The sequence below is a fragment of the Peromyscus eremicus genome, chromosome 11 (assembly GCF_949786415.1).
Source record: "Peromyscus eremicus chromosome 11, PerEre_H2_v1, whole genome shotgun sequence".
NCBI classification, from domain to species: Eukaryota; Metazoa; Chordata; class Mammalia; order Rodentia; family Cricetidae; genus Peromyscus; species Peromyscus eremicus.
In genome coordinates, this window is record NC_081427.1 from 6243276 (window position 1) to 6269191 (window position 25916).

The 25916-nt window shown below is 39.0% G+C and overlaps 1 protein-coding gene and 1 long non-coding RNA gene across 2 annotated transcripts in view; one reads left to right on the top strand and one right to left on the bottom strand.

Moving 5' to 3' along the window:
- Positions 1 to 25916, bottom strand: part of LOC131921951 (uncharacterized) — a 58989-nt gene that overhangs the window by 7978 nt on the left and 25095 nt on the right. The gene's annotated exons all lie outside the window — the stretch shown is intronic.
- Positions 5275 to 14190, top strand: LOC131921933 (zinc finger protein 58-like). The gene is made up of 3 exons (XM_059276684.1): positions 5275 to 5398; positions 5978 to 6073; positions 12746 to 14190. The coding sequence occupies exons 1-3, from the start codon at positions 5275 to 5277 to the stop codon at positions 14185 to 14187; spliced, it is 1662 nt and encodes a 553-aa protein (XP_059132667.1). The 3' UTR covers positions 14188 to 14190.

Genomic DNA, 25916 nt, shown 5'->3' on the forward strand with positions numbered 1-25916 from the left:
TCCTGTTGATCCATCTACATGATTATATAGAGTCCATGGAGAGATAGTGCATAAGATTTGACCAGGGTCAAACACATACAAGGAATAAACTTGAGAAGCCCAGATTTTCATTGTATTGTCATTTTTGGTTATATTGGTGCATGTCATAGTGCCCCCCATTGTCATTATCACATGCAGTAACATATCAGTTACAGATTTTGAGTTCAGAGGTGTGTCTGTTTGCCCTGCCTATTCTCTTAAAACTGCATTCCATTGTTTTCTTCTCTGCAGGATCTAGTTTAATAGAAGTCAGTCAGACCTGTGTCAGTGAGTGTCCCAACCCTTGACTGGAGACTCTCCACTTGCTGTTGCTTTAAGAAACTCAGAAACAATATACGGATGATTAAAATTCACAAGTACATCTAGACATCTAATGGACACAGCATGTGATATTTATTTTGAAACTAAATTCTCACTATATAATTCCATGTTTTCCACAAAGAACATTACTTTTGTTATCCTATGATTTATTCATGGTTCCAATTCCATTCTCTGAGTCACAATATTTTAAATGTAGTAGTTTAATACAAAAAATCAATGATTGTTGCATGCCACATTTATTGGGTAAAGAGCTGGGATAGTGGCCTAAGACTTGTGAAGCTTGAATCTATTTAGTCTTAATTAATAGAAACCCCAAGTCAGATATTGAAGATGAAAGCTGAAAGATCGGAGAAGCAGAGCAGCCAGCCACCAGAGAGTTCTTACCTCTACTAAATCCTCAGACCAAATGGCAGTCCTGACTCTAAGAATTCACAGACTGAATGGGCAGAATCCTGTCTCCACCTGCCTTATATTCCTGTGTCCACTTCTGAAGTGATGGGATTAAAGGCATGCACCACCACCGCCTGACTCTGTTTCTCTTTTAGACTGGATCATTCTATAGCCCAGGATGGCCTTGAACTCCTGATCTTCCTGCTTCCAAGTACTGGAATTAAAGGTATGTGCCACCACTGCCTGGTCTCTATAGTTAACTGGTGGCTAGCTCTACCCTCTGATCTCCAGACAAGCTTTATTTGTCAGAACACAAACAAAACATCGCACAACAGACTTGCTACTTCTTGATGTGTGTAGTGTGTATTTTAAGCACTGTGTCCTTTGATCAGGACATAGTCCGCTTTGAATGGAGGGTCACTACTGTTAGGAACCTGATCAGGAATCCAGTTCTCTCTTTGCATCTGGCTTGGACTTCCCACCAAATCTTCTGCTAGTCTTCAGTTTTGTCTGACTCTCTGAAAAGATGTCTCTGAGGGATACTGACAGGAGATGCAAGAGTTCTTATTACATCTACTCTGTCCATTCTGTTGCCTCTAGGACCAGCCTCCATTCAAGTAGAGTGCAGATTTCCACTTCCCAATTATATTGAGAATGTGTAGCAATTTTTAATGAATGACAGGTTGCCCACCTCAGACCAGACATTATTTGCATTTCTTCTCTATAGAAAGTAAATTTTGCCAGTTTCAAATATCCCTGAAATGTTTGCCATGAAAAGTATTGGGTAAAATCCCTCCTAAATGCTATCCTGTTTACAGGCGTATTCCCTCCACCCACAGCACGTCACAGGAGGCTGGCCCCGGGACAGGAGACACATCCCCAGGTAGAACAGTGTCCCCTTGAGCTGGGCTCCTTTAGGGAGTGACCCTTGCAGTGAGTTCTCCCTTGGGGACCTGCTCTAGTTCTCTCAGAGAACAGTGTTTTTCATCTTCACTCTGTCTGGACTTTTACCATTTCCATGGTGACCATTTTCCCTACTCTTGGCAATCTCATCATTAAAAAAAGAGGAAAAACTGTTGTGTTTTTGTTTTTTCACTTGTAGATTTTGGAACATGCTCTATGAGCTACAAAGTTGCTTTCGACACAGGTTAGTTGATTTTCCCTTGAGAAATCAAAGAGTGTTCTGTTCACCAAATTTCCCCAGTCTGCTTTGATTTGAAGATGTATTGACCTCCTTGTTGCTACTTCCCTTTGCCCTTTATTAAAGGACATTTTCAGTTTAATCATTGTTACAGAGTAGACCTTTCCACTGCTCCAAAAGTGTTGAGACCATGCCCACCTCCTCTTAGCACTGAAAACACCGTGCATGTCAGAAACACTCCCCCGAGTCTGATCTGAGAGCCTCTGACTCATGGGCGAGTTTTCACAGTACTAGAAAATGCTTTGCAAGCTTCCAAGGGAGAGAAGCGATAACCCAACAATAGGACTGCCTGAACAATGACAACATCAACATACATGGTACCCTGTAGATGGCAATCCATGTGGTTGTACCCCTAAAGAAGTACATATAACGACCCAGCTGTGGTGGTGAATGGCTTTAGTCCCAGCATTTGGGAGGGAGAGATAGGGGGATTTCTGAGTTCAAGGACAGCCTGATATACAAAGTGAATTCTGGGGCTACACAGAGAAACCCTGTCTGGAGAAAAAAAAAAAAAAAAGAAAGAAAGAAACAAACTATATGCATCTTGGGTTTCTGTTCCTGTGATGAAACAACATGACCATTATTTGGCTTACACTTCAGCATTGCTGTTCATCACTGAAGAAATTCAGGACAGGAACTCAAAGAGGGCAGGATCTCAGAGGCAGGAGCTGATACAGAGGCTATGGAGGGAAGCTGCTTACTGGCTTGCTTCACGTGGCTTGTTCTGCCTGCTCTTACTATTGAACCCAGGACCACCAGCCTAGCGATAACACCACCCACCATGGGCTGGGCCCTCCCCATTGATTACCAATTGAGAAAATGCCTTAGAGCTGGATCTCATGGAGGCATTTCCCCAAATGAGGCTCCTTCCTCTCTGATGACTCTAGTTTATGTCAAGTTGACACACAAAACCAGTCAATACAATATGTACATAAAGATTGTCGAGAGAGGGAGAATTTGTCTTCCCCAAGGATGAACCCACTCACTATTCATCCAGTGCCAAGGGGTCAGTCCTCACAACACATATACAGGCAACCCTTAGGAGAATCAGCCATTCATATTTATACGGTTATATGTATGTATATATATTCTATGTAAAAAGAATTAAAGAAGACATCATGCATTTGAGATGGAGTGTTGGGGAACAAGAGAGAAGTTGGAATGAGAACTTTTTCAGAAAAAAAGTCTTCATTTGTGATAATGTGGGTGAAACTGAAATCATTTCAGGCAGAGAAAGATAAATCCACATGATCCACTAGTATATTAAAAAATAAAGAGTTGTAACTCACAGAAGTTGAAGATGGTATAGTTTTTCCTATCAGCCAGGGACATCAGGAAGCTGAGTCTTGGGGACTTAAGGAACAATGGATGCTCTGGAACAGTGTGATAAGAGGGTGATCAATGCTCACAGTACTGTTTCCCTGAATGCTGGATGTGTATAAGCATTATGTAGGGTACATTTCAGAAGCCTGAAAGATAGTGTTTCAGGAAATGAGTATACCGTAACTAAGAAAGATGATCCAAAGCTTACTGATGAAATTACTACAAAATACCCCATTGATACTTAAATGGTTGATAATTTCCATGTATTATTAAAAAGGAAGAATAATGTAGGACGGTTCTCATAAGTCATTCTTGGACTTTACTCAATAAGCTGAAAAACAGCTGTGTGGCGGTGGCCCACACCTTTAATCCCAGCACTCGGGAAGCAGTGTCAGATCTCTGTGAGTGTAGGCCAGCCTGGTCTTCAAAACAAGTTCCAGGACAGTCAAGGCTGTTACACAGAGAAACCCTGTGTCAAAACTAACAAAAAAGATGAAAAACAGAAAGAAAATTTTGAAATAGGAAAATAGTGGCATCAGCAAATATATTTCTCAGCTTCAGCACACTGATGCACAGGTGTCATATGTGGAAAGCATGCTTAGGAATATCACAAACACATCAGTAGATAGATACCTGTCAGAGAAAAGGAGGTAGAAAGTAGAAAATGACTGAAGATCAGAGTTCTGTTTTAAGTTCTCAGTGTTGATATCCTATACTTGCTGATTTTTCTTTTCTTTCTTTCTTTTTTTTTTTTTTTTTGGTTTTTCGAGACAGGGTTTCCCTGTGTAGCTTTGCACCTCTCCTGGAACTCACTTGGTAGCCCAGGCTGGCCTCGAACTCACAGAGATCCGCCTGGCTCTGCCTCCCAAGTGCTGGGATTAAAGGCGTGCGCCACCACCGCCCGGCTCTTGCTGATTTTTCATGTGTTCACAGTTTGTATTCTTTCTGAGTTCTTGTTTTGTTGTTCTAACCTTTGTCTGCTCCATCTCATGTCTCTCGTCACTGTCTTTGGCTTCACTGCTGAACTCTGTACAGATTCAGAAACCCAGACTTCAGCCAGGGCTGCTGCTGCGTCAGAGTCTGTGTTTTCATTTCATTTCTATGTGTGATTGTGCATATTAAGGGTTGAGGTTTCCTTCTCCCTCATCAGGACTTTTATGGTGGTATTTTATTTGTACTGAAATGTGATTTTAATTGTATGTTAATAAATAAAGTTGCCTGGGGGTCAGAGCTATTAGAGCCATAGCAAGAGTGTGGCAGTGGTGGCGCACGCCTTTAATCCCAGCACTTGGTAGACAGAGCTAGGTAGATCTCTGTGTGTTCAAGGATACAGCCAGCATTGGAGACACATGCCTTTAATCTCAATACCAACCATAGAAGACCTGGAAGTCTCTACAGACAGGCAGTGATGAGGCAGTCATGTGTTTGGGTTTACAACCAATGAGAAGGCAGAACAGAAAGACTATATAAAGACAAAAACACAGGAAGTAGGTCTCTTTCAGAGAGGTCTCTTGGCTTAAGAGGCTAGCTGCAGAGTAAGGCTCTTAGCTCTGATCTCTTGGCTTTCTTCTTTGCATTGGTTCTGTGTTTCTTAATAAGACAGTTGGTTACACCTACAGACTTTCTTCTGTGAAACGTGTGTGTGTGTGTGTGTGTGTGTGTGTGTACATGTGTATATAGTGTATAATACAAGTGTATCATACTATTACACATTATTCTGCTTTCCTATACCAATAGGATCACCTGACTGGGGCAGGCACTACCCATCATGGACTGTGCTGTCTCATATTAATCATTAATTAAGAAAAAGCCCCCTAGCTTTGGCTATAGGACAGTATTGGGGAGGCATTTTCTCCATTATGTTTTTCTCTTCTCTAAAACCCTAGGTAATGTCAAGTTGACAGGAGAACTGTCCAGCCCAATGCATCTTGATATTTATATTAATAATGGTTTTAATTAAATTAATGTGCAGTATCATTCATTGATCTTTATTTCAGGAAATGCTATCCTTCTGTGATGTGGCCATTGAGTTCTCTCCAGAAGAGAGGGACTGCCTAAAGCCTGCTCAGTGGAATTTGTACAGGGATATAATGTTGGAGAATTACAGCAACCTTGATTTCCTGGGTGAGGATATCATCCACAGTGAATCCTTATTTCAGATAATACTATGTAGAATCCTCAATTTGTATGGTATCTCATGAGAGCATTTCAACATCCATTTTCATATTAAGAAAAATTAGAGAGGTTGCTCCATGGCTAAGAAACATTTCACTGTTTTTCTCTCTGTGTGTTTGAACTGTCAGTGTTGAATGTATATTTCATTCAATAGTACCTCTAATGGAACTGTTAGAAATTCAATGACTTTGATTCTTCAAGGTCAAAGTACTTCTAGGAAACAAATATGCACTCTAATGTTTACCCTAGAAACAGTGAAAAGTATTTATTCTAATGTGTATCTCAGATACAGCAACTCTGCTAAATTCCTAAGAAATTTAATGTTTTTTCTTTTAAATGAAACTCAGAATCTGGACATTATAAATTCCTTTATGTATTGTAATGGTCCCATGAGAAAACATTTAAGGAACTGATTGTCTGCAGTCATTTATTCCATCATCTTTCCTTATAAACAGTGTACTGAGAGGGACATGTCAATTCCCAGTAGAAGAACACTTCAACAGTTTTGTTCCCCATTCCTTCAAACAGGTCTTGCTGTCTCTAAGCCACACCTGGTGACATTTCTGGAGCAAACACAAGGGCCTGGGGATCTGAAGAGACAAGCAACAGACAGTGTGTACCCAGGTGGGTAGGAATGAGGGGTTCAGGGGCAGAAAGGCAGGCTTTCCCATGTGCATTGAAGGAAGATGTTGTTATGGAGATAAGTCTCTCCTTCATGTCTTTGTTATCAAAGAAAGACATCTCAGACATTCATGATGGTTTAAGTCTCCCAAGCTTTGTAATTCCCCGATGGTGAGCTGTGCATGTATTTGCAGAGATCTCCAAGGTTCTTCACTTTTTAAATCTACATTGTAATGTTAGACTCAGGGGAATGGTGCTCTATGCAGATGAATCCACTATTTGGTAGGCTTCAGAGCAGACTCATGCCGGAAAGATCTCTACACCAAAGTGAGCACGATTGGGTCTCTAAAGCCAAATCCACAATTCCATCTCAGAGAGGCAGGAGGGGCAGAAGGCTCAATAGTTTCAGTTCTGTTGATTAGAACAATGTGGGGGAAGGGAACGGTTGGATAAAACTCAGACAAATTGTAGTCAGTTTGGACAGTTCATTCCCCACTGATCTTAGGGAAGATTCAAAGCATTAATGTATTGTATAAAGTGGTTGTATGGGGCCAGTAGGTACACTGATTTAACAGAGGCTGTTTGTTTTTTTTAACACTTTTACCACCAGTTGATTTAGCAGGGCTCGACCATTAGACAGGAAGAGGAGGAGAGGATGAGCTACAGGGCCTTACACTATTGATTCAGGGATGCCCATCCAACCAGTTACGGGTACAGTGATTGTGTACTTCTCATTTTCATGACAGTTAGTAGATGTAGGCCTTTAGGTGAGTTGTAAGGCTCCATGCATTTTGGGGTTTTGTTTTGTTTTTCAAGTTAATATATTTATCATGTACAAGGACTGTTTTTGGATATATACTCAGTCACAACTTGTTAAATAAATTATTAAATTATATATATAAACCCTATTTCCCCAGATACCTCAGAGCTAGAAAATGATTTGTTTCAGATCCAGTCAGGGTAACCACTGTGGCTAGCGCTATAGGAAGCACTGTGGCTAATATTACCATGAGTCTAGTGGGAAGAAGAGATCTTGTGGTCCCTTCTTCTCAAGGTCTGTTGATTCTTCAAACTTTCTCCGAGTGTGCATTTGTCCACTGGCTTCCAGGTTTATAATGGGAGCGGGGCTGAGGACTGGTCCCAGATGTCTCTGGACGGTGACTCAGAATGACTGCTCTGGGTGAACTTTCACATCCACCTCACCTCCCTCTCAGGTTGTATTGCTTTCTTTACCTGATGCGGTGGGTCCACACATGGCACAAGCAGCTTAGTTTAAATGAGTGCCACAGTTCATCCTGCTGTGCTGACTGGCCCTGTGGCAGAGCCTCTGTCGTATATTATCTACCACTTTGCTGAGGACTCCTTACACAGTCAGACATTGACAGCTCAGCTCTGGGGTTAGCTTTGTTAGGAGGAGCACATTCAGAGCCAGGAGACAGGACATGCCATTTGAACTAGCATGTAGTTCTCATAACAGTTGGGTGGCAGTTGTAGGTACAAGGTTCCCCTGTACATAAGATCGTCAACTATCAATTCAGGAGACATTGTGTCGAGACTGATTACAATTAGTGCCTCCATTACGTGCAATGTTTTAGATGTGGTGCAAAGTCTAAGATCCTCCTCAGCATGAGAGAATCCGTACCCTGTCTTGTGGGACATGAGGAGTGATTCATCTTCCCTATAGATAATGGATAAGATTTCTTGGTCTGGCTTATAGGCCACAGGGAGACAGAAGCAGCAGACACTGATGGGTCCTGTTCCCCATGCATCCTTATCCTGGGCTGAGACTAGAATGCCATTTAGTCTGAACAGTCTGTGTCCCATCTGAGGGTAATGGCATTTGATTCTTGGTGTGTTCTGCCATGGAAGTGTTGTAGAGATTTAACCCCTTTTCTCAAGCATTTTGTTTCACTAAACAGTTTTTTCAAATACACCTGATTTTGAATATTATTCCATATTAAGGAAACTTTAAGTTGACCCTAAATTTTTTTGAGTTACCTGCTTTGCTCAACTTTGACAACATGTAGAGAGGACTGTATAAATTTTTCTCTCCTAATATTGTCTCTTTACACGAATTACATTTGTACTTATGACTATAAAAACAATTTTGAAACACTATATTTAATCTCTTAGTAGGTAACTCTTCAACAACTATTATGTCTTAATTACTTTTTTTCTAGCATCTTACAATAAATGAGTGACTCTCATCTGATTAGGATTTATTACATGACAATAATTTATCTTTGTTAAAAATTTCACCCTCAGAAATTACAATTGTTGCACTGAAGCTGTTTTATACTAACATAAACTTTAAACATCAATACAGTCCATGGAGTCACTGGGGACTTCACTCTCCTTAGCCCTTCATACTGTAGTCTATAAAATCTAAATTAGGCCTACTGACCTCCTGCATTGCATAGCCTGTTTAATCAGAAAGAATACAATCAAAGGAGAGACTAGTAAGGCTGACCTTTTTAGGGGTCACATATAAGAATAAAAAGATGTACAATTAATTATTCTTGTCATGACTCAGTTTCTCCAAATGGCTACAGTTTAACAGAGTTAGCAAAGACATAGTGACTAGACAGCATTCTTTAAGTCAGTGGGGTTTTTTTTCCAACATGAATAAAACATTACACCCCTAGGGAAATTAATAAATTTTGGTCATTAAGTATATTATCTTTAAGTCTCCTCCTCCATAATTCCTGTATTACATAGACGATCTAATGTGACTTGGGTTCAAGCTTTAAAGGTTTTGCCCTACTTTGTTTATATAATTAATCTATCTTAAATAATTTAACCCACTTATTAGAGATATAACCTCAACTATTTCTTTTGTATGTTTTTAAGTGGTTTCCTTGATCAATACACAGAAAATTGACATGTCAGCAAGAGGGTTAGAGGTGTCAATAAACTTGCATATGAACAAATTTGTAAACAACCAAGAACGGATATAGAGAACAGGAGTTCAATCTGTAACTGACTACAGAATCAACTGAGACATCTCCTTTTTGTGGGCCAGATATCTTATTCTTTACATATACCCCCTTGATTAAACAATTTCAAATGAGACATAATAAGTTTAACAAGTAAATTTACCATTTGATTTAAGAAATTATCCCAAAGGGGAGGTTGTTAACATCTATTTTCATGTGGGCCCTTAGCCAGTCCATATAACAGCTTTATGTATAACAGTACATATATAACAGTACATATCACATCACTGCAGAGGTCCATCTAGAAACCCCGTTTTAGTTTTTCTGGCCTGCACAGAGAGTGTCCATTTTATCCTTTTTAACGATGAGGATCCCATTAGTTGTTTTCATTTTACACATCCTTCTACCATGAAGTAAATAATAGTAGCCTCTCTTGGAAATAGTTCACCTCTTAACTGTTCTCATGTGAATGGTGTCTTTTCCTGAGGAGTCCTGATGTTCTCCTTCTGCCTGTCACAGAGTCAGGGAGCCAGCCTGACCCAGGACAGAGGAGTTGGAAGAAACTTTAAGAGAAATGTGCTTGAGTTTGATGTGGGAGGGGAATATCTTTTTTCCACAGCCAGCTTTTCATGCTAAAACAGCATAAGAAGACTTATAAGAATATTATCTATAATCAAATGGCATTTGTTTCTCAATAAGACTGAATACAGTAATTTAAATATCCATAACTGTATTGTATGTCTTAGATGTAGGCAGACAACCTGAATACTCTATATGTTTTGCCTCTTAGAAAGATTTCAGTGTTTAGGATACAATACTGATTCTATGAGACAGGAACATATTGGTTTCTTTGTGGATGAACCTTCAAGCTTTAAATACATAAGTACCTGCAGCCTAGAGACATTTAAACAGAAAACCATAAAACTAGACATCTAAGCAACTCAGAAAGTTCTAGAAGTGAAAGCGAGGGTATCTAGGCTTGGTGTAGCAGAGACAAAGGCTGACCTCAGCCATAGGGCAAAGTAGTCCCAAGAACAGACAGAGTGTCATATCTCAAAGGAAGCAGGCCTGCAGACCCAGCAGAAAGGACCCAACTTGGCTTTTATCTTCTGTCTCATGGCACAAGCAGGAAGGGTCTCTGTGGTGGTATTTTGTTTGTGCTCTAACAATTAAAGCTTGCCTGAAGATCAGAGGGAAGAGCTAGCCACTGGAGGCTAGGCAGTGGTGACACACATCTATAATCCCTGTACTTGGGAGGAGGAAGCAGGAAGATCAGGAGTTTAAGGTCACCTTGGGCTATACAAGATTGAATCTGTCTAAAAGAGAAACAGAGCCAGGTTGCGGTGGTGACTCACACTTTTAATCCCAGCACTAAGGAGGTGGAGACAGGAATATAAGGTGGGTGGAGACAGGATCTCATCCCATTCAGTTTTAGGATTTGTAGAGACAAGATCTCACCTCCTTTTATCTGAGGAGTTGGTGGAGAGGTAAGAAGTCTGTTTAATGGCTTGATCCTTTGTCATACTGATCTTTCAGCATTTACCCTGATATCTGGCTCAGGGTTTTTATTATTAGACCAATTAGGATTCATGCTACAGGCTTCCAGCAAATAGAAAGCCTGACTGCAACATTTTGTCCACACACTGAGCTAGAATCCTAGACCTATAAGCTGTCTAGGCTCCTCAGATATATGGGGGTCCTGCTCCTGCCTACTCCGCAGGCTCTGGGCTGGAGCTACCACAGTGTCCTTTGTTCTGCGATAGAGGAGGTACTGCCCCTACTTGGACCTGACTGCACATGGATGGATCAGTGAGATCATATAGCTTGGTCCCCACCGCTAGAGTATTCCCTGATAGAGCAGGAATCCAAATTGGTCTTTGTCAGAGCCTGCCATCAGTCAGCTGGGTAGAGGCGCGCAGATTGTAGAGACAATGAAGAAGACAGAAAAGAGTAGAGAGGTCTGCCAGTCAATGCCCGACAGTCCCGAGTTTATTTCACAGCCAGCTTATATACAGTTTTGAAGGACAGAGGTACAATAATGCATGGCACAGGAATTCAACCACTGTCTATCCTGCCTTGCATCAAGGAGCAGGCAGTTTCATCTTCGATCTCTGTGTACCTCCGGCTGGCATCAGCAGCCTGCATCTAGCTAGCTAGTGTGTTCCTTCCTGTGGGCTAATCAGGACATTCTCACAGCCCTGGAGCAGGCAGGCTTGAACTCTATTGACTCAGAATAGACTTCAGATTAAACTGGAAAACTGAGTCAGTTGTGGGCTCCCACAGCTCTTAATAAAATCCCAGAGCCAGATGTCGGGGTAAATGCTGAAAGATCAGAGGACAAAGGAACAAGCCACAGCTAGCCTCACCTCACCAACTCCTCAACCAAAAAGACTGAGCTCCTGTCTCCTCCCACCTTCTATTCCTTTCTCTGCCCAGCCATATCACTTCCTGTCTCAATTTTCCTAGTGCTGGGATTAAAGGCATGTGTGCCTCCCAAGTACTGGGATCAAAGGCATGAGATCCCAAGTACTGGGATTAAAGGTGTGTGCCACCACTGCCTGGCCTCTAGGACTAACTAGTGGCTGGCTTTGCCCTCTGATCTTCAGGTAAGCTTTATTTGTTAGAGCATACACAAAATATCACCACACTTTGGTATTATTTTGGAGGTGTGGATAGCCTATGATCATTTGCTATATATTCCCTTTATATTTCAGTGGATGGATACAACACATAAGGACATAAGGACAGTGTAAAATTGCAAAATATCTATGAGCTCTGCTGTTTGAATTTCTACTTCATGGGTTAACATAAATTTTCTGTTTTCATGCCTTGTTCATTGTCTCTCTCTATTTAGAGCCTAATATCTGTTTACTCTTGTAAATGAATAAATCTTAGAAATATATAATTTTATTTCCCAGGCATGGTGACCTACTCCACTGATCCCAGCACTTGGGAGGCAGAGGAAGGTGGATCTCTGATTTTGAGGCCAGTTTGGTTTAGATAGTGAATTCCAGGACAGCAAGGTCTACACATAAAAAAAAACTTGTTTTGAAAAAGCAAAAATAAAAAAGGAAACAAGTAATTTTTTCATCTATTCATTGACAAATATGTTATCTCAGCAAAATTACTGTAATTCACAGGTGAGCCTGAAATTTTTTTAATCATGATTTGATATATTTCAGTTATATACTTTCTTGTCATTCAAATAAAACATGAAGTACTGTCCTGAATTTTTGAGCTATATTATTTAGCCTTGTTGTGGGCCATCTATCTACTTCTTGTTCAGCAAATCTTTTGTACCTTCCAAAATAAAATGCTAAGTGGATGATAAAAATTTTGTATTTTGATGATGACTAGACTCACACAATCACAATTAACTTTCTCTTTTCCAGTTTTGGATATTTTATAATTTCATGGGTGTCTGGACATATAACATTTCTATTCTTTAAGGGGCTTATTTCTGCTAGTAAAATGCTCTTACAACTTACTTATCTATTGAACTTTGAATAATATTCCATTATGTCTATGTTCTATTTGGTTGTGCCCTTATTAGGAGTATAGATTATTTCTACCTACAATATTTTATCATTCATGCTCAGTGCCTATAGGTTGTGAAATACACTGTAGTTTCTCATTGATGCTTCAATATGTATGAGTAAATATTTCCATATAAAAGTAAGCATTATAAGGATGAAAATATTTCTTATATTTTGTTCATATCTCAACTTTTGCTCAACAGGAACAATACCCAATGATTGTAACAATTACAGCAAGGTCATTGATTGTAAATCACTCCTTATTCAACACCAGAGAATTCATATAGGGAAGAAACTTTACAAGTGTGAAGAATGTGGAAAGGCCCTTAGTTCTCAAAAAACCCTATCTATACACCAGAGACTTCATACTGGAGCCAAACCCTACACATGTAAAGGATGTCATAAGACCTTTAATACTCGCTCATCACTTTTTATACACCAGAAAACTCATACTGATGAGAAATCCTACAAGTGTGAAAAATGTGGCAAATCATTTTACTATCCTCCACTGCTGAAGCAACATCAAAGAATTCATTCTGGAGAGAAGCCCTACAAGTGTGAAGAATGTGGCAAAGCATTTTATTTTCCTTCATACCTTAAGCAACATCAACGAATTCATTGGGGAAATAATCCCTACAAGTGTGAAGAATGTGGAAAAAGGTTTTCTTGTTCTTTACGGCTTCAAGTCCATCAAATAATCCATACTGGAGAGAAATTGTACAAGTGTGAAGAATGTCACAAAGCCTTTCGTTATCACTCATCGTTTTGGAGACACATGAGAGTTCATATTGCAGAGAAATCCTACCAGTGTGAACTGAGTGGAAAAGGATTTACTAAGCCTGCCTTCCTCATTGGGAATAGGGCAGCTCTTATTACAAGGAAAGCCTACAAGTGTGAAGAGTGTGGCAAGTGTTTTTGCTCACCTTCATCACTTAAACGACATCAAACAATCCATTCTGAAGACAATCCCTACAAGTGTGCAGAGTGTGGCAAAAGGTTTTCCTACTTTGCACACCTTCAAGAACATCAGACGGTCCATACTGGAGAGAAACCATACAAGTGTGAGGAGTGTGGCAAATGTTTTTCCTCATCTTCATCCCTTAGACGACATCAATCAATCCATTCTGAAGACAGTCCCTACAAGTGTGCAGAGTGTGGTAAATGGTTTTCCTGTTCTAGGAGTCTTCGGGAACATCAAGCAATTCATACTGGAGAGAAACCATACAAGTGTGAAGAATGTCACAAAGCCTTTCGTAAATACTCAGCCCTTTGGAAACACAAGAGCATCCATAATGCAGAGAAATCCTACCAGTGTAAAAAGTGTGGAAGATGTTTTGCCTCATCTTCATCTCTTAGACGACATAAATCAATTCACTCTGAAGACTATCCCCACAAGTGCGAGGAATGTGGCAGATGTTTTTATTCATACTTGTTTTTTAGACGACATCAAGTAATCCATTCTGAAGACAGTCCATATAAGTGTGTAGAATGTGGCAAACGGTTTTCCTGTTCTAGAAGTCTTCGGGGACATCAAGCAATTCATACTGGAGAAAAACCATACAAGTGTAAAGAATGTCATGAAGCATTTCGTAATAGCTCATCCCTTTGGAGACACAAGAGAGTTCATACTTCAGATAAATCCTAATAGTGTGAAAATGTTTTTCTTCATTTTCATGCCTTAGACAATACCAAACTTTCCATTCTTAAGACAGTCCATCCAAGTGTGCAGAGTGTAGAAAAGGTTTTCCTACTTTGCATACCTTCAGGTACATCAGACGGTCCATATTGTAGAGAAAACATCAAGTGTTAAGAGTTGAAAAATGTTTTTGCTTATCTTCATCCCTTAGGCGATGAGAGAGAGAGAGAGAGAGAGAGAGAGAGAGAGAGAGAGAGAGAGAGAGAGAGAGAGAAAATTCATTCTGTGGATAGTCCTTTAAAGTGAAGGGAATGTGGCAAAGACTGTTAAACACTTGATAATTCATACTAAAGAGAAATTCTACAAATTTCTTAAAAAGTTCACACATCTTCAGTCCTTAAAACACATCAAATTCATTCTGACTACAAACTCCATGAGTGTGTGGATTGTGAAATCTTTGACAAGCATTCAGATCTTATGTAACTCAAATGAATCCATATTATAGAGTATTGAATTAATTATTTGGAATGTCAACATGAACATCTAACTTCCAACAGCACAAATATCATCAGAGAACAGCAGAAACTTCTGTTTGCTGTAACTTCCCAACCAGTTTGTTCAAGCAATGTGCTTGAAACTTGCCTTAATAAATGAGTCTCTTTCTTCTATAACTATAAATGTCCCATGAAATTTTTACCATGTAATTTTTTGTAACTTTTCCCACTGGGTGCCCTGAATCTGAGATCTGGACTGTGGTATTTACTATTATTTTTCCCTGTGGTGTCAACCAAGAACCTGTAATAATATCTCCACTGGGTATGTAAGAATCTCGATGAACTCTTATTTCTCACCAAGTTGGAGTTTGGTGAAATGGTCTGAATTGATAACAATCTGGACTGAATGGGCATTAGTCTTTCTCCCCAGGAAATGCTAACAGAACACATTTTCAGTTATGTTTGGTTCCAGAATAAAGAATCTCTTATTTCCTTTCAGTTCAGAACAGTGTTTCTTATATGACCCCAACTGTCCTGTCCCAGAAACTTTGACCTATATTGAAATAATGACCTGAGTCAATTACACTTACTCAGCAGAAAGGATGTATTTGATACGAATTTGTACCACAAATGTTGGGTGCCAGATGTAGCAGGAATCTTAAATGGTCTTATTAATTAAATCAAACCCAAGGCCAGTTATTGGGGTGAATACTGGAAAATCAGAGAAGCAGAACAAGCCACAGCTAACCTCACCTGGCCAACTTCTCAGCTGATCCTGTTTCCTCAGACTGGAAGCCTCTGTGTCCTCATATCCAAATGGCTCTCAGCTGAACTGTGCTGCTCAAAACCTAAAAGCTTAACCAGCCAAATGCTTAACCAGGCCAAATGCTTCTAGTTTCTAGTCCTCACGCCTTATATATCTTTCTGCCTTCTACCATCACTCCCTGGGATTAAAGGCGTGTGTCACCATGCTTGGGTATATCCTTGAACAGATGGATTTCTGCCTCTGGAATGCTAGGATTAAAGGCGTGTGTGCTACCACTGCCTATCCTAAGTATCCAGTGGCTTTTCTGTTCTCTGGCCCCAGATAAGTTTATTAGGGTACACAATATTTTGGGGAACACAATACCACCACATTTGATCATTAAATATGAAACACTGTAGATGCAGGTCTTACTTTACTGTTGATACAGATCCAAAAACGTTATCTCAATCTCATGTTTACTAACTTACTGTAAACTGTTAATATAGGGTAAATAACACCTAAACAGTAATAATCACTGACTTACAAGTGATTAAATATCTCTACTGTGCCCAGAATTGAGTTTCTAGTTATACTAAGTTGTGGTGATATTTCGTGTGTGCTCTAACAAATAAAGCTTGCCTTAAGATCAGAGGGCAAAACCAGCCAGCAATTAGCCATAGAGGCCAGGCAGTGGTGGCACACACTTTTAATCCCAGCACTTGGGATCTCATGCCTTTGATCCCAGTACTTGGGAGGCACACATACCTTTAATCCCAGCACAAGGAGGGTTGAGACAGGAAGTGATATGGCTGGGCAGAGAAAGGAATAGAAGGTGGGAGGAGACAGGAGCTCAATCTTTTTGGTTGAGGAGTTGGTGAGGTGAGAGATGTCTATGGCTTGTTCCTTTGTCTCTCTGATCTTTCAGCATTTACCCCAACATCTGGCTCTGGATTTTTATTAAGACCAATTAGGATACATCTGGTGCCCCAATATAGTATTACTATAGTAAGGTTAAAACCTTCCTTTTTAATTAGACAAAAAAGAGAAAATGCTGTGGGATAATGCTCTTATACACTGTAAAGATGTGTCGCTCAAAATGGGTTAATAAAATGCTGACTGGCCGGTAGCCAGGCAGAAAGTATAGTCAGGAGGAACAGAGCAGTAGAATTCTGGGAAGAGGAAGGGCAGAGTCAGGAGTTGCCAGCCACATGCAGAGGAAGCAAGATGAGAAGGCTCAACTGAGAAAAGGTACCAAACCACGTGACTAAACATAGATAAGAATTATGGGTTAATTTAAGTGTAAGAGCTAGTTAGTAATAAGCCTGAGCTAATGGCCAACCATTTATAAGTAATAATAAGCCTCTGCATCAATTATTTGGAAAGCAGCTACTGCATATTTGGGAACAGGCAGACGGGAGAGAAACATTCCGCCTACATGTGGTGCCCAAATGTTTGGCAAGGATTTCCACATAAGACCTGAGAAACCTTAAAAAAGGATTTTAAGCCCATAAAAACAGAGTTAAACTTGGCTTCTTGGTAACAGTCTTTTCTCTGGTGGGCTGTGTTTGCTGGTCATGAGCAGAGACACAGCTCCTTTAAGGGATGATTTCCTGACTCAACATTAGCAGGAAAAACCATGCTTCTCTTTTAAGAGGCCCTACTTCCCAACACTTATATGGTGTTTATGAGCAGCAGGCTGCATGCTACTCAGTGGTATGGACCTAAGACCTCCCCAGAGTTGGGGGTGATACACATGGCTCCTTCCAGTACCTCCACCATGAAGCCAGACTCTCAGGAAAGTAAGGAATGGGGTAGAGCCCGCCACTTTAATCCTAGCCACACCTGCTTAAGAGATTAGCACACATATGGTAAGAAAAAGATAGCAATATATAGTAAAGACAGATTCAGGAAAAAAAAAAAACCTCTAAACAGTTCATATTGTGTTTAAAAATATACATAGGCTTGGGAAAAAAAGAGAAGGTATAGACAATCATAAAAAAGAAATACATAGTTTTAAAATAATAAAGCATACTACTTAAAAAAAGAAATAAAAGTAATATTAAAAATGCCTTGTAGAGACAGAAAATAAATAGGGAGTCTGGATCCTATGTGTTATTGTATTGATTTTGAATTTTTTTAATGTCTGATGGGCAAGAGACAGCCACTGGAAGACATGGAATTAAAAAGAGGGACTGATGAAATATACCAACCTAGATATTTTAAGAATTCCTTAACTTTAAAAATAAAGTCAAAAAAATGTATTTTTCAAATGGAAATAAAAATTGCTTTGGAGAAGAGGTTTTGCTTTTGTTTCCATGGGAAAAAAGAAGCTGTGGATTCGGTCCAGGTTAATATGGATCGATTTAGTCAATGAACAACTCCTGAAACTTGACAGATGATATCAACAAAGGTTACTGGTCTTCCTGAGACTTGGTCATTATCTCAAAATTTTCTCAGGGACCCTGGGGATGCCTTTGCCCACAGACAGCTGGAAGCAGTATGGAGAAAACTATGCCCCCATTCCCAGGAGTTGGGGGGTGTGGGTGGTATTTGGTTATTTGGTGGGTTATTAATGTTTGTTATAGTTTAGGGAAATATAAGAATATAGGATTAAAAAAATTTAGTCTTATGTATTTTACATTAGTATGGATCTTGGTTTATTGACACAAATTTAAAGTTAATCTTGTTATATCTTGTGTATATTTCTACTCTTGTTTATGGTATTATGCTTATGCAGCTCATTTAAAAATGTATTATATAATTAAGAAATACAAATTAATAGTCATCCATAATAACGAGCTTATAGTCATATTAGTTAGGTTTTCTAGGTATACACAGATATATTTCAAATAGATAGGTAACCTTCAAACACTTCAAAGACCTACAAAATATGGCATTTAATAGGTTTAATAACCTGAGGCTTTTGATGACATTGAGACACGTCTTCTCCTGGCAGCATCAATCTACTTCAGAGAAGATGATGGGCATGGAAGAAACTCCATTTGGAGTTTACTTTCTTTGTTGCAAATTTTAACCACTGGGCAAAAAAAGTGTCCTTGCCTCAACTGTTGACAGTATACTGTCCAAATTAGACAAGCAAGACACAAAAGAAAGTGACTGCCAAACTTTGCCATAACAAGGTAGGACTGTCCTTCAGAAAATCCTGCTTCACAGGTAAGTTCATCAGATATTCTAGGTCTGTAGGCTGATGATGATGCCCCAACATTGCAGAGAAACTTTGGGTGACTATCTAGACAGCCAGCTGTTTCTGTCATTTCTCACAATTTTTTTTAAGTCACTTGCTTGCACTTCCTGCTTACTAGGTTAATATTATTTCCTTCTTGGGTCTCTGATGGAGTTGAAGACTAGGTAGTTCTAGTTACAGGTTTCCTTGTTAACAAATTTGGAAAAGGAACTTACTAAGAGGTGTAAAGTGTATAAGTTTGAGAGACATCAAAACATAGTTTTTGGTTGGTAATACAAGTTAGGATAGAAAGTGAATTAGGTACAACACTTTGGACTGACCAAAGTAGGATAAATAATGGAGTATTTTCTGAGTCTGTCAAATGTTAATGGACTAGACGTTATTGTTGTAAGTACTGCTTATGTATATTGTACATAGTTATTGTATGTGTTGTATATAGTTTTTCTTATATTAGTTATAACCTTATTTTATTATTTTAGACCAAAAAGGGGAAAAGTAGTGATATTTTGTGTATGCTCTAACAAATAAAGCTTGCCTGAAGATCAGAGGGCAAAACCAACCACTAGTTAGCCATAGAGGCCAGGCAGTGGTGGCACACACCTTTAATCCCAACACTTGAGATCTCATGCTTTTGATCCCAGTACTTGGGAGGCACACATGCCTTTAATCCCAGCACTAGGCAGATTGAGACAGGAAGTGATATGGCTGAGTAGAGAAAGGAATATAAGGTGGGATGAGACAGAAGCTCAGTCTTTTTGGTTGAGGAATTGGTGAGGTGAGAGGTAGCTGTGGCTTGTTCCTTTGTTTCATCTTACTGCATCTACCCTGACATCTGGCTCCAGGCTTTTATTAAGACCAATTTGGATTCATTCTACACTAAGTACAAATGAAATGTATTTACAGAGATGAGATGGGAAGGAAAGGCCAATTTATAATCTTCTGTATATGCTACTGAAGTATAACCCAAAGAATGTACCTCAAAACAAGTTTAAATTTAGTTTGTTTAATATGACATAAAATTAAAAATTGACTGTAATTATATATGTCTATACTTGTATTAATGCAGATATGTATGATACCTTTAAAAGTTTATGTGTTTTCAGAACAAGGGGACCAAACACCAATGAAAATGGATGGCCCAGGTGATCTAGCATTTCAAAATGCCTCTGTTACAGTCCCCTCAGAATTCTACAAGAAGAACAGCTTCAAGGCTGCTGGCTGAGATGATATAGCCTCATAGAATACTCCAGTCAGCACTTGACCATAATCCTAAATTTTCTCAGCACACCCCAAAGATAAAAGTGCCCATAATCAATAGGAAGTAGTCTAGAGAACTATGCCCATATTCAGAAAAAAAATGGGTTATGGGTATTATCCTGTAAGGGGGGATTTGTGGGGATTAGGCCAGAATTTCATAAAAAACAACAACAACGAAAAACTCATGTCAACAGCAAGAGCTTAAAAAAGGATTTTTCCATCACTTGGCAACAACCAAGGAAATTATAAGAAAATGTCCTACTTGTTTCTTGTATAATCAAGGTCCATTACCTACAAGGAATAACCCTAAAGGTACTCATAGAATTTAAATTTGGCAGATGTATGTGTTTCATTTTGCAGAGTTTGAAAAATTAAAGTATTAAATATTAAATATATTAAATATAAAGTATTAAAATATTAAAGTATAAAAATTAAAGTGGGGTATTAAAGTACCCCACACCATTGATACCTATTCAGGATTTCAATGGGCAACTTCTTTGAGCTCTGAAAAGGCTGATTCTGTAATCACACATTTGCTAGAAGTTGTGGCCATCATGGGAATATCAGTACAAATTAAGACTGACAATGCTCCAGCATATGTCTCTAGTAAAAATGAAACAGTTTTTGCATATTACAATATACAGCGTATTACAGGTATATGACACAATCTCACAGGACAAGTGGTTACAGAAAGATCAAATCACACTTTAAAAGAAATGCTAAATAAGCAGAAAGGATTAATAAAGATCCCCAAAGATAGATTGCAAAATGCCTTATTACCTCTAAATTTTCTAAATGCTAGTGAGAAAGGAGCAACAGCTGCAGAGAGACAGTGATGAACAGAAAAAACGACTCAGTTAAGTCAGCCAGTGTACTTTAAGGATGTGTTGACCTCAGAGTGCAACCGGGATATGTGTTATATTGGGGAAGGGGTTTTGCTTTTGTTTCCACAGGAGAAGAAAAGCTAAGTATACCATCAAACTTAATAAAGATTCGATTCAAACTGGAGAGACCTCTAGATTAGGAAAAGTGATTGTTTCTCAACCAATGTGGTGATTCAACATGTCAAAATGAAAAACTCACCAAATTAAGGTTGGGGCATGGTTCTGTTTTTGTCTTTACAGGAGAATAAAAACATCCATCTTAAGGATGTCAAAGACCTTTGGACAGATAAACATCTAAAGAAGGAGGGAGAACTATCCAGAAAACTTTACCAAGAAAAACAATCTGGCATGATGTTATAATTACTTCTACAGGGTAAAAATCTCTTTACCTCTTAAAATATTTATTGTCTCAACTCAATTAAAAACTAAAACTGGCTATGGAGTTGGAGTGTGGCTCTCTCCTTCTCTATACCCAAGTATGTTGTTAAAAGAAAATTTAGAGTCTCTGTCTCATATTAGCAGAGCCATCTGGTATGGGACAGAAAAAAAACCCCAAAATCTAGGGATGATGGGTGTCACAGATCTCTGCCCTCAAATTTATTTCGACTCTTTACAACTTTTACTTAGGTGCATTACTATCTTTAAAAATTAAACTTTCCATTTTAATATCAATGATGTTTAAGTTTTCCACAGTGAACAATAAATTTTCCTAACACCAATCTCTGAAGTCTCCAAAAGGATAACTGGGCCCCATAACAACAATTCAACCTGGATCACTATAATGCCATCACACCAATAAACACCACCAAAAGATCAGTTTTGGACTATAAACTGCTCAAGACAATTCTAAGATGGCTAGCTGAGATGGTCTGCCCTTTTGCACCACTCCAGCCAGAACTCCAGATAAATCCATTACTCAGAGACTGCTTACAAATGTTACAGCTAGTTCTACAAATACTTAAACATTGTTTCAGTTCTTACAGGGCCCCATAGAGACATGTCACCCCCAACAGCAGGAAGCAATTCTAAGAAAATGATACCCACTTTTCCAATAGGTGGGGTGGGTGGTTTGGGGTTTTTTCCTCAAAGTTAAGGTTAATTGTCATCTGTAGGGGGTGGTAACAAGTTTGTTAGAGGGTTGGGAGCAGAACAATAGAAATTAAACTCAGGAAGCTCATTTGAAATAGAAAAGGGGGGGATAGGCATGATAAGATTAAAAGGTGGAATAAGAGGTAGACTATCAGTTTTAAATAATTTACATTGGTATGGATTCTTGTATATTGATACAAATCCAAAGTTATTTTTATTATGTTGTATATATGTTCCTTCTGTTTTAGATATTTTTGTATATTGATACAAATGTAAAATTATTTTTGTCATACTGTATACATGTTTCTACTTCTGTTTAGGATATTTTTGTATGCTGATACAAAATAAGGTTATGTTTTCATATTGTATTTTACATTTTTGCCTCTCAATAAGTGTGGCGATATAGTGTTTGTAATCTAGGAAATAAAGCTTGCCTGAAGATCAAAGGACAGAGCTTGCCACAGAGTTAGTCATGGAGGTCAGGCAGTGGTGGCACACACCTTTAATCCTAGCACTCAGAAGGCAGAGGCAGAGATCCATCTGGATTTCTTGAGTTCAAGGCCACACTAGGCTATATGAGATTAATTCAGTCTCAAAGAGAAACAGAGCTAGGCAGTGGTGGCACACACCTTTAATTCCAGCATTTGGGATTACACACCTTTAATCCCAGCACTAAGAAGGTTGAGACAGGAAGTGATATGAAAGGAATATAAGGCAGGAGGAGACAGGAGTTAGCTCTCTTTCAGGTTGAGGAGTTGGTGAGGTAAGAGGTGGTAGCTGTGACTTGTTCTGCTTCTCTGATCTTTCAGCTTTCACCCTGATATCTGGCTCTAGGTTTTTATGAAGACCAATTAGGATTTGTGCAACAGTTAAGATATTTTTTATATTGTCACACTTGTGAGGTTATTGTCCTTATACTGTACCTCTGTTTCTAATTTTGTAAAGGTATTATTACCTCTACAGATTGTTTATTTTTATAATATGAAGCTTTAGTCCTTAAGGTATATAGGTTAATAATAATTACAAGTTAATACTCACCCATGTTTGTCAAACTTATAGTCATGTTAGTTAGATTTTCTAGACATGCAGAGGTATGCTCTAAATAGACAGATGATCTGCAAACACTTCAAAGACCTACAGAATATGGTATTTAAAAATTTTTAATGATTTAGAATTCTTTTGACATGAAGCCTGTCTGCTGCTGGCAGTCCCGATCCACTGCGGAGAGGATGACGGGCACTGAAAACACTCCATACGGAGTTTGTTTTCCCTTTGGCAAAAATGGCTTATTGGGCAAGAAACTGCCCTTGCCGTGATTGCTGACAGCAAGTACGCTGTCCAATCTGGACAAACAGGACATTCACACACACACACAAAATGGGACTGCTAAACCTTGCCAAGACAGGATAAGACAGTTCTTCACATTTCCCTGCTTCTGAAAAAGGTCTGTCAGGTATTCTAGGCCTATAAGCCGAAGTTGGATGATCCAATGTTACAGAGAAACCTTGGGTGACTGTCCAGGCAGCCAGCTGTTTCTGTCATTCCTTGCAGTTTCTGGAAGTAGCTTGCTTGCACTTCCTGCTTACACAGGTAATATTATCTTCCTTCTCAGGTTTTTGAAGAGGTTGAAGACCAAATATTTACAGTTACTGTCCTCCTGAATCTTAGCTAAAGACACATTAGGTCCAAAACTTAGATTCTCCAGGAAAGGACAACTATTGGAGTAATCTCTATAAAAATTGCCTTTAGTATGGTCTGGATATCCAGAATGTATTTCCTTCTTAATATTGTTCTTGTTGTATGTAGTTTCATTCTTTGTTAAGAGTATTACCTTTTCCTTTCTCTGGACAATACTTGATAATTGTTCTTATTGTATATAGTTTTTATTATGTTAGGGTTAGAACCTTCCTTTTTATTTTAGACAAAAGGGGGAAATGCTGTGAGAATTTGGCTACTTGGTCTAATGACCAATGGCATGGAATCGGGTTGTCCTGATGGGCACGTTCTTCTCTGAGGATACCTAATCCTTTAAAAATCAAGTGGGGAGAGTTGTATGCCCTTGCACATGGAAGGCTTCCTGATGCCATAGCTCAGTGACCTCGTCTGGACCTCTACCCATCCCTCCCTGGTGGATGAAAATTCAGTGGCACCACTTCATTCTGTATTCATGAGTGTGCTATATCAATTTTATCCTCTAATAAATAAGTCCTGATCCAAGATTTCTCTGGCCTGCCACATTAGGGGGATTGGTTACAGGTTGTTACTGGTAATGGTCAGGAAAAAAACTGAATAAAGGAAATTAGATTCAGAGATCTCCTTCTAAAAAGAAAAGGGGGGATATAGAAATGATAGGATAAAAGGGTATATTATTGAATCTACTTTAATCCAAAAAAAACTATTAATCTTAAATATTTTATATTGCTATGGATTTCAGTTTATTGGTACAAATTTAAAGTTATTTCTGTTAATTTGTATGTATGTTTATACTCTTGTTTGGGTTTTGTGCTAATCAACTCATTAAAACTGTAATGTATAGTTCAAAATACAGATTAATCTTCATCTATGATAGTCAAACTTATATTCAGGTATGTTTTCAAGGTTATTCACAGATATATTTAGATAGGCAGATGCTCTTCAAATACTTCAAAGACCTATGGAATATGGCATTTAAAAATGTGTTAATAACATAAGGCTTTTCATGACAGTGAGACATGTCCACTCTTGGCAACACCAATTTGCTTAAAAAAAGGATGATGGGCATCCAAATACCTCTATATGGAGTTTGCTTTCTATGTGGTAAAAGCTAGCCATTGGCAAAGAAACTGCCCTTGCCTTGACTGATGACAGTATACTGTCCAAATTAGACAAGCAGCATACAAAGATAAGTGACTGCCAAACTTTGACAAGACAAGACAGGATAGTTCTTCAAAATTCCTCCTTCACACAAAAGTCTGTCAGATATTCTAGGTCTGAAAGTCAAAGATGGATGCCCCAATGCTACAGAGGAACCTCAGAATCACTGTCCAGGCAGCCAGATATCTCTGTCATATCTACAGTTTTGGAAGTTGCTCTCTCTACTTTTCCTGGGCCCAAAAGCCCATCCATGGAGGTGTCTATCTTATGGAAGTACAATTTCATTTGAAAGGTGAAGGCCCATCGTAGGGGCTCATGCTCAAAACTACATTTCTAGGAAAGTTTCTCCGGGGTCAGCACCCAAAGTAGAAGGAAACTGTGCGATGGGGCTGACACTGTCCCAAGACAGTAGAACATGACAGCACTGTCTACATTGTACTAGATGTGTAGACAGGAAGTGCAGCCTGGAAGTCACCATGACTCTCTGCAGCACTATTAAAGGGAACAGCCTCACCATATGACTGGTCAGATGTTCAGTGTCCCTCTTAACAGTCCCTGTGTGGTCACACTTCATGGAACATGGTGATCGCTAAGTGGAATTGGAACCCCACCATATACTCATACTGAACTATAGGAAACTGGACTGTTTAGATAGTGTGAGCTATCTGTGCTTCAGTCCTGAGTGAATGACCCAGGACCAGTGACCCTTCACTAGGGAGGTAAGCATGAGCTCCTAGCACACAGGTGGTGAATATGGACCTGAGTTTGTGAAAAACCATGGAGACACTGGTAAAATTCTAGTAGAGCTCTCACAAAAACTAAATGGCTTACAGAGATTACTAGTTGAAAGTTTTCAAGGGAAAGAAGTACAGGTGGAAAAATCCAGAGATGGATTATGGGAGATCTTTGCAAGTAAGTGTCAGAGAGTTGGACATTTAATTTTGTTCAGTTATTATACTGTCTCTGTGTCCCTCATCAATACACTGTAGAGATTCCAGTGTTCACACAAAACTGTTTTCCAAGCTGTGGAGTCAGATCCATAAATGGCTCACACAGAGTGTTGGTACAGAAGAAGGATTACTTATTATTTGTAGGACTGCATATGAAGACATAGCCGACATTATACTCAACTGCTTTAACCTGTCTTTGTTTAGTTTGTTTTGTTTTAACTTTTCATTTTTACTTAGAAACAAGGTCTCTTTAAATTTCCC

Coding starts and splice junctions, on each gene's coding strand:
- LOC131921933 (XM_059276684.1), top strand. CDS start 5,275: ATGCTATCCTTCTGTGATGTGGCCATTGAGTTCTCTCCAGAAGAGAGG. Junction 5,399..5,977: donor CAGCAACCTTGATTTCCTGG/GTGAGGATATCA, acceptor TCCTTCAAACAG/GTCTTGCTGTCTCTAAGCCA. Junction 6,074..12,745: donor AACAGACAGTGTGTACCCAG/GTGGGTAGGAAT, acceptor TTTGCTCAACAG/GAACAATACCCAATGATTGT.